Genomic DNA, 10060 nt, shown 5'->3' on the forward strand with positions numbered 1-10060 from the left:
TTATACCTGAAAAAAACACCTTGACTTGACAGGGAATTTCTCTTGAGGATTTGAGTTCAGTAGACAACCATGATGGACGAAACTGAATAGTGAAGAAATTCCAACCTATTTTTTTGATTCACAGAACTATTTGCGGGACGCCGAACTACATCGCGCCGGAAGTTCTCTACAAACAAGCCTACAGCTACGAGGCGGATGTTTGGGCTTTGGGTTGTATTCTCTATGCACTCTTGGTGGGACAACCTCCTTTCGACACCGCCACTCTCAAAGAGACCTACGCGAGAATATGCAACAATCGGTATCGCGAGGTAGATGATGAAACGGCCAGTCGAAACGGCCAGGATCTGATTCGCTGGCTTCTGCAGCCGACCCCCGAATTAAGACCCTCCCTTGAGCGAGTCAAAGAGCATCCCTACCTCACCAAGGAGTACGTTCCAGCATCTCTTCCAGACACTTGCTGCTATCGAACGCCTCAACTTTCAGTCATTGATAACACCAATTCCTGTCTCTCGCCCTCCACTTCCCTCAATTCAAATCATCTAGTTCAAGAAGATATCTCACAAAACACTCAGTTGGGAAGCCACTCGCCGCCGAGAACCGAGGTTCGGAAGCAGTCGCGAAAGGCCCAGAAGGTGTCGAACTGGCTGGCGAGGAAGTTGCCAAAATTGCCCAAGTTGCCTTGGTTCAGGCAAAGACTCAGCAGTGTTCTTTGTCCGGAAGCTAGGAAAAAGCAGACCCTGGCGGAAGTCGGACAGAATCCTGTCGTTCCACAGAGTGTACAGATGAATCGGGCACTTGAAGATTGTCTCCGTGAAATCAAGTGTAAACAGTCGGTTCGGAATCCCCCGAAGGTGGAGGATGTCTCGCCCTTGTTTGTCATCAAGTGGATCGATTACTCGAATAAGTATGGGCTAGGCTTCCAGTTGTCTGATAAATCAGTTGGAGTCCTGTTCAATGATAGTACGAAGATGAGCTACACTCATGATAGAAGGTGAGGATTCTGGCCTTTGTCTCGCTTTGATTTTTCATCTGTTTACAGTTACAATTTTTTTACAGGTCTTAATTATTTATTATCAATATTATCAATCAGGGTGTCTTGTGACCTTGAAAACCTGGAACTCTCCTTGATTTTTTTAACCTTGAAAACCTGGAAATCTCTTTGATTTTTTTCACGAAAACCTGGAATTATAAGTTTTCTTTTAAAACAGTAATTTTATCGAAATGCGAAGAGTAATTTAAATCTTTTACCCTATTATGAAAGAAACATCTCGTTTAGAAAAAATTTTGCTGCTGAAAATTTTGTTATTCGTCAAGATATAATTTATCTTTTGTTTATTACAGATTAAATAAACAACGGATTTTTCGAGGGGTTGACACCTCGGTTTTTGAGTGTACAACAGATTTCAATAGTTACAAAATGTTGTTAAGGATTTCAAAATATTTCAAACATTTCAAAATATTTTTAATATCTTTAACATTTCATAAAGATTTCACGAATTTTAACGATTTAAAAAAAGCGTGAACGCCAGATTTCAATAAAGATTTCACAGCTATTTCACAAAAATTTTAGAACTTTGAAGATTTAGAGGATTTCGTAATTTTAAAAAGGGTACATTACACCAGATTTCAAAGATTTCAAAAATTTGAAACGATTTCAAGAGGTTTTAGTATCTTTTAGATGATTTCACATAATGCAATGAATTCGACAAATACAAAAGATTTTCCAAACAAAGATTCAAGAAAGATTTTATAAAAATTTCAAAATATTTCACAAAGATTTCAAGGATTTCAAACATTCAAAAAATGCGTGTACACTAGATTAAAAAGTTTTCAGAAAAATTCCCCAAAGATTTAAAACATACCATAAAGATTTGGAACATTTCACAAAGATTTCGAATATTTCAGAACAATTTTAAAACTTACAAAAGATTTTACAGATTTTGAAAAGGGTATATTAAACCACATTTCTATGATTTCAAAGATTTTAAACAATTTCAAAATTGTTAGGGAGATATCAAAAGATTTTACTAAGATTTGTAATAATTTAAATAATTCCAACGAATTTACAAAGATTTCGAACATTTCGCTAAGATTTCATACATTGCACAAAGATTTTAAAGATTTCAAAACATTTCAAGGATTTTAAATAACTTCCAAATTTTTTAGGAGATTTCAAATATTTCACAAAAGTTGCAAGGATTTCAGAAAACATTCATAAAGATTTCAAAACAATATGAGAATTTCAATTATTTCAACAAGGGTATAGTACACCAGATTTAAAAGATTTCAAAACATTTAAAAGATTTTTAATTATTTCAAAAGATTTCAAAAAATTTGAGGAGATTTTAATAATTTCAAACGAACAGAAAAGATTTCACGAACAAAGATTAAAGAAACATTTCAAAAATATTTCAAAGATTGTAAAAAGATTTTCAAACATTTCAAAGATTTTAAATAACTATAAAATTTTTTAGGAGATGACAAAAGGTTTTACAACAGTTTCCAGGATTTCATAAAACATTCATAAAGATTTCAAAACAATACGAGAATTTTAAAAATTTCAACAAGGGTGCAGTACACCCGATTTCAAGAATTTCAAAGATTTTAAACGATTAAAAAATGTTTTACAAGATTTCAAACGATTACAAAAGATTTCTCAAATATTTAAAAAAATTCTTTAAGAATTTCAAAGCATTTCAAAAATGTCAAAGATTCCAAAGATTCCATTGTTTGTTTCCAATATTTGGTTTCAAATTCAATTAAAAATTCTAATTTTATAAAGATTTAAAAAAATTGCACAAAGTTTTTGTAGATTTCAAAGCTTTCAAGGACTTAAAAGGTTTTAACAAGGGTACAGTACAACAGATTTTAAAGATTTAAAAACATTTCAAATATTTTAAACGATATCAAATTTTTTTTAGAAGATTTCAAAAGATTTAAGAAAGATTTCAAATATTTCAGTAATTTTAAACGATTACAACAAATTTCATAAAGATTTCACAAATATTTCAAATTTTCCAGTGATTTCAAACAATTACAAAAAATTTAGACAAGATTTCACAATTTTTTTATAGAATTCATAAGTATTTCAAACGATTTCAAGAATTTCAAAACATTTCAAAGATTTTAAGCGATTTCAAAAGGTTTCAACACATTAGAGAAGATTTCAAAAGACTTTAATGATTTTAAACAAACACAAAAGATTTCGCAAACAAAGATTAAAGAAAGAATTCACAAAGATTTCAAAGGTTTCAAGAATTTAAAAGATTTTACAAAAGCTTTGAAAAAAGACAAAAGATTTCACCGAAATTTCAAGCTTTCACTAAGGTTTGTAATAGTTCACAAAGATTTCAATGATTTCAAAGACATTAACAAAGATTTAAAAATATACCTAAAGATTTCACAAAGACGACTCATGTTCGCAAAAAATTAAGAATTTGTTTATTTACGATTCGGCTTTCTTTAGAAATTTTTTGCCGATAAAAAATGAAATCGCTCATTTTTTACATGCATGACAAACGTTTATTTCATTATTTGATTTCAATGTTTGATGTTGCAGAAGAGTAGAATATATGAGGACGGATGATGAAGTGACAAGGTATCACCGGGAGAAAGATGTTCCGACGACTTTAGAAACGAAACTCGACATCCTGAGATATTTCACGGGATACATGGAGGATCACCTGACAGAGGGTGTGTATATTTTTTAATTAGGGGTTATCCGAAAATTAGATTAGACGATTTGCGAGAAATTTAGAACAAAATAGTTGAATCCTCAACCGAAATAGATCGATTTTCCATCAATCAATTGTGTTTTTAACCAAAAAAAGATGATATTTCTACAAAAGAGTTGAATTTTTAAACAAATAGTTATAAATTTTCAACGAAAAAGATGAATTTTCAAAACAGAAGATTAATTTTCTTCCAGACAATACGAATTTCGAACAAAATACATAAATTGTTAACCAAATGAAATACTTAAATTTTCAATAAAGAAGATTAATTTTCTTCAAAACTAGACGAATTTAGTTTATACTTTTTTTCTACAAATTTTCTAATAAATAGATGAATTTTTAAATTAAAAAATGTCAACTTTTAAATAAAAACGAAAGAGTTAAATTTTCAATAAAATGAGCGAATCTTCTACAAAACTGTTTTAATTTTCAGTCCAACAATCAGAATTTTCAACAAGAAAATAATTTTCAACCAACCAATTGAATTTTCCACAAAATAGTTCAATTTTTAACTAAATAGTTCGAACAATAGATCTGATGTTATTTCAAATTTTATTTTCTAATTTTTTTAGTTTATATATTTTTTGTTTCTACAAATTTTTTAATAAATAGTTGAATTTTTAAATTAAAAAATGTCAACTTTGAAACAAAAATAAAGTTGTTAAATTTTCATTAAAGAGAATTAATTTTTAATCAAAATACGAATTTTTAACCAAATATATACATTTTTAATCAGACTGTTGAATTTTCAACCCAGAAGATTAATTTTTTACACAAAAAAATACCCATTATCTTCTATATAGTTTAAACAATTTATTTATGTTATTCCAAATTTTATTTGATAATTTTTATGTTTATTTTTTTTTCGTTTTATAATATATTTTTAAATAAATGGTTTAATTTTCAAACTAAAAATGATGAATTTTTAAATAAAAAGGAAGTAGTTAAATTTTCAATTATAGAAATCGAAAAAACAAAGGTTAGTTTTCAACCGGATCAGATTACATAAATAATGAACTATATAGTCAGAACGATGGATGTAACGTTACACCAAATTTTAGTTGGTAATTTTTTTAGTTTATAGTTTTTTTGGATTTTGTAATTTTTTAAGTAAGTAGTTGAATTTTCAAACTAAAAAAGATCAATTTGTAATAAAAAATGAAGTAATAAAATTTTAATTCAAGATAATTAATTTTTAATAAAAAGAACGTATTTTCTGCAAAATAGTTTAATTTTCAGTTTAAATAAATAATTTTGAACTTGATATTTAATTTTTTTCCCAATTGTTGAATTTTCGAGCCAAAAAAAATAGTTTTCAGAAAAAAGTTGAATTTTTAACAAAAAAGTTCAATTTCAACCAAAACAGATTAATTTGTAACCAGACAGCCAAATTTTTAACAGTGAAGAATAATTTTCTACCAAAAAATATGAATTTTCAACTCAATAGTTTAAACAATGGATGTGCGGTTAGACCAAATTTTATTTGATAATTTTCTTTAGTTTATATTATGTTTGTTTCTAAAATTTTTTAAGAAATAGTTGCATTTTTGAACTAAAATAGAAGACTTTTAAATCAAAATTAATTAGTTATATTTTCATTTAAAACCATTAATTTTAATTTTGTACAAAACAGTTGAATTGTTTAACAAACGGGAGAATTTTTAAAGCCAAAAAGGCTAATTTTCTACAAAACATTGAAATTTTCAATACAAAAATATGAATTTTCAACTAAATATTTACATTTTTAGTTGAAAAATTAATTTCTATAAAAAAAGAAAGAATTTTCTACCAAAACTTTAACTAAATCTTTAACCAAAAAATTCATCCAACAATACCGAATTTTCAGCAAAATACTTTAGTGCAACTACAACTAATTTTCAATCAAAATATTGTTTCTCTACTAAAGAAGACGAATTCTCAACAAAACACATAAATTTTCAACCAAATAGTTGAATTATCTACCAAAATATTGAATTTCTAGCCACAGGTACACATTTTTTTACAAAACAGCTTAATTTTTAACTCGATAGTTAATTTTTCAATACAGAAGATTAATTTTTTTACACAAAAAAGATTAATTCTCAAGAAAATACATAAATTCTCAAACAAACAATTGAATTTTCAACAAAGAAGGTTAATTTTCTACTAGAAAAGACGAATTTTCAACAAAACAAATGCATTTAACAATTGAATTTTCAATGAAATTCTTTTCTTTTTTATTGATAATGCAATTGTTTGGTTGAAAATTTATGTATTTTCTTAAAAATTCGGGTTTTTTCATAGAAAATTATTCTTTAAAAATTCCACTTTTTTACAGAATATTCGTCTTTTGTTTTGAAAGATCAATAATCTGCATGAACTTATGTTTCTCTCTTTGGCTGAAAAAATTTTTATTTATTGAAAATTCGAGTATTTTATTTGAAAAGCTTCATTTTTGTTTCAAAAGGCAACTAGTTTGTTGCAAATTTTTCTATTTTGTCAGAAAAATTGTTCTTTTTGTTTGAAATTTTTCTGTCGTTGTAGGAAATTAAACTCTCTTCTACAAAATTCAATTATGCTTGGTTTAAAATGTGACGGTTTTTGGTTAAGTTTATTAGTTTAATCTTTTTGGCTTAAAAGTTCGACCGTTTGATTGAAAATTCATTTCTATAGGTTTAAAATTTCGATATTTTGTTGAAATTTTAATTACTTACCTAAAAAGTCATATTTTTTAATGAAAAATTCAACTGCTTGTTTTGAAAATTCATCCGCTTCGATTGAAAATTTATCTTTAATGGTATAAAAGTATTTTGTTGAAAATTCGTTCTTTTTTAACAAAAAATATATTGTGAACTGCAAACTTAACTATTCTATTTTTAATTGAAACGTAAAGTTTATGTTTAAAATTCAACTGTTTTCTTGAAAATTCTATTATTTTGAAAGAAAATTCAACTGTTTTGTGAAAAACATTTTGTTAAAAAGTAAACTTTTTTTTTTGCAAATTTAATTGTTTTTGTTTTAAATTCGTCTTTTTGAATAGAAAATATTTCCTTCTGGAATGAAAATTCAACTGTCTTCTAAAAAAATCCATCTTCTTGGTTGAAAAATGCGGCTATTTGGTTTCACATTTCACTGTTTTTGGTTGAAGTTTAATTTTGTTTGTTTAAGAATTCGACTAATTAGTTGAAAATTCGTTCCTTATGTTTGCAAGCGATTATGTTTAAAAGTCAGGTTTTTCTTAGAATTTCAACTGTTTTTGTTGTTGTTGAAAATCCGTCTTTTTCGATAGAAATTTCATATTTTGAGGCACAAAAGTCAACATGCCAAGTCAACTGCCTTCTATAAACTTCTTTTTTTTTATTTGTTTGAAGATTAAACTATTTGTTAAAAAATGTAACTGTTTCTGCTTGAAGTTAAATTTTGTTTCTTTGAAAATGATGACTTTAGAAAATTAAGTAATATTTTTTGGCTGAATTAAATAAATTGGTTGCAAGTTTATCTTTTTTGTTGAAGATTCATCATTTTAGTGGAGAATTCATTTTTTAGGTTCAAATTATATCTTTATGTATTGAAAACTCAACTGAAAAATGTTTAAAATGTATACAGAAGCAAAAATTTGTTTCTAATAATATTAATAATCTTCTAGGTGTATATTTGGTTTTATACCCAGAAGAATTTTGAAATTGGGATATTGTAGCAATCCTGAATAAAACACTCTTTAATGCGAATATTTTTTTCCATCACTTTGACTTCTTTGACCATTTAAATTAAACGCCCTTTCCACTTTAAATTGATAAATTTTCCCGCGAAATGTAAATAATGCAATTGTTATTAATAAAGACAGAAAATACTTTTTTTTTTAAATCCTAATTAAAAATGCTTGTAAATGCTCATTATAAATTCTCATGCTCGTAACAATTTCTCCGAGCACTCAACCCTTAAAGCGCATTGTGGGTGTAAAAAACCCCCAAGACATTTTCAAACTCTTATAAACCATACTAAATCGAAAAAATGAGTAAGTGTCGACATCTAGCCTTAGTTGGAAACACTAACTAAGCAAAGTCGTTTAGCATACTGCGACAAGCGTCAGCTGCTGAAAGTGGAGGTAAAAAATCGTGGGGTCTATAAGACCCAGTGTGCACTTCGTGAGTGAAAAAGTAATTTGGGAGTACATTTTTGTTTTGAAATTTTATTGATTTTTGCTTACTTTTTAACTTAAGTATATCATATGAAGTGAAATAATTTGTTTTTTCGATTATTTTATACTTTTTTTCTTTGTAGATAGCTTATAACTCACGGCAGCGCATAATGCAAGAGCAGAGTGTGGATGTGTTGAATAAAATATAATTGTTAAAATACAGTTTTATATGACTCTTTCTTCAATTTCCTGTATTTTTATATTATTACATGTCAATGTTATTTAATTTTTATAATAATAACTCGATTTCAAAACAAAAAATCTGATTCATCATATTATCATAAAATTGACCTATTTTTTCACTTTTTCATAATATTTTCAACAAATTAAAAATAAATAAATGGTTATAAACTAAATTCTACCTTATAAAAGATACCTTAAACTATATCGGATAATTTTATTATGAAAAAATATTCAGTAGGGGTTCAGCAATACATGATTAAATACGCTGGGGTGTTAAACACCCACGATGCACTTTACCGTGATTATTATCATGTGTGCACTTTGAGGGTTAAACTCTTCATTTTCACCAATTTTTGACTAATTGAGCCGATGCTTCAATTTTTGAAATGTGAAAATGTTAAATTAAATTTTTTTTCTCATCAGGTGGCGAAATTCGCTATCAGCGAAACAGCCGACAATCTCGATCAGCCTGTGTTCCTCGAATGCGCCGGTGGCTTCGTACGAATAAAGCGATTGTAATGGAACTGACGGGGCCGCTTCTCCAGGTGAACTTCTTCGTCGACCACACGAAGATGGTAGTTTCGCAGGAACCGTCCTGGAAAGAATATCTCATCACGTACATCGACGCCAGTAGGCACGCATTCTCCTATTGGCTCAGCGATCTCAAGAACTTTGGCTGTACTCCAGAACTCCACGAGTGTCTTCACTATCTTTGCAAAGTTTCCCGCGAATTTGCCGACCTCGATAACAACGCGGTTGCCTGATCTCCGCCCACTAAAACCTTCTCCAAGTTCTCAAACCATCCAGAATAGCAACTTGGAATCATTTCGATACGAGCGTGTTGAAAAAAACGGGTTCAGTTATTAATAATCCCTGGTTTATTATATTATTTTCAATTAACTTGAATTAATTTGAATTTGCATTGAATTCTTTTTTATTCTTTTAACTTTTTTGAAATCTTTTGATTTCCCTGAATTGTCGGAATTCTTTGAATTCTTCTCAATTTGTGGAATTGGTCCTAATTTCTTTAAATTCTTTGCATTATTTTGAAGTAATTGGATTTCCCTGAATTATCGGAATTCGTATAATTTCTTGAATTCCAAGGACTTTAAAATATTGCAAAGAATCCGGAAAATTCACAGTTTCCGGAAAGTCAAGGGTTTTCAGAGAGTTGAGGGAATTTAGAGAGTTCAACGAATTCAATGAATTCAATGAATTTTTAGGAATTCTGATAAATCAAGGGTTTCAGAGAATTAGGAGAATTTCATGGATTTTAAAGAAATTGGGAATTCAGAAAGTTAAAGGTATTCATTCAGAGTATTCAATCAATTCAGAATATTTAAGGAATATAGTTGAAAATTAAACTATATAGTTGAAAATTGAACTATTTATTTGAAAATTTAAATATTTGGTTGAAAATCATCTTCGCTGTTGAAAATTATATATTTCGTTTAAAAATTTAACCCTGAATTCGTAGAATTCTTTAAATTCCTTGAATTTGTGGAATTTTCTCATTTCCAAAGACTTCCAAATTTAAACAAAAATAAAAGAAATTCATGCAATTCAGAATATTAAAAAAAAATATCAAAGAATTTCAGGAATCCAGATAAATCAAGGATTGTAATGAATTAAGAGAATTTCATAGATTTCAGAGAAATTGATAATTCAGAAAATTAAAGGTATTCATTCAGAGTATTTAAAGAAATCAGAATATTTAAGAAATTTAGTTCGTTGAATATTTGGTGTTTGAGGACATTTCTTTTTTTTTTTTGTTTGTTAAAAAGTTAATCTTCTTCTGATAAAAATTCGATTTTTTGGTGAAAAATTACACTATTTTGGTAGAAAATTGAACTATTTAATTAAAAAGTGTAATATTTTGTTAAAAATCATCTGCTTTGTTGAAAATTTATATTTACGGTTTAAAAATTTAACCCTGGATTCGAAGAATTATCTGAATTCCATGAAT

The 10060-nt window shown here is 27.9% G+C and overlaps 1 protein-coding gene across 1 annotated transcript in view; it reads left to right on the forward strand.

Moving 5' to 3' along the window:
- LOC117174968 (serine/threonine-protein kinase PLK1-like) overlaps nucleotides 1–9507 on the forward strand; it is a 65746-nt gene extending 56239 nt beyond the window's left edge. The window contains exons 7-9 of the mRNA XM_033364440.1: nucleotides 125–991; nucleotides 3560–3693; nucleotides 8518–9507. Coding sequence (XP_033220331.1) covers nucleotides 125–991; nucleotides 3560–3693; nucleotides 8518–8858 — 1342 coding nt within the window. The 3' untranslated portion in view covers nucleotides 8859–9507. The remainder of the gene's footprint in view (nucleotides 1–124; nucleotides 992–3559; nucleotides 3694–8517) is intronic.
- Nucleotides 9508–10060: the final 553 nt, after the last annotated feature.

Source organism: Belonocnema kinseyi, chromosome 6 (genome assembly GCF_010883055.1).
Source record: "Belonocnema kinseyi isolate 2016_QV_RU_SX_M_011 chromosome 6, B_treatae_v1, whole genome shotgun sequence".
Classification (NCBI taxonomy): domain Eukaryota; kingdom Metazoa; phylum Arthropoda; class Insecta; order Hymenoptera; family Cynipidae; genus Belonocnema; species Belonocnema kinseyi.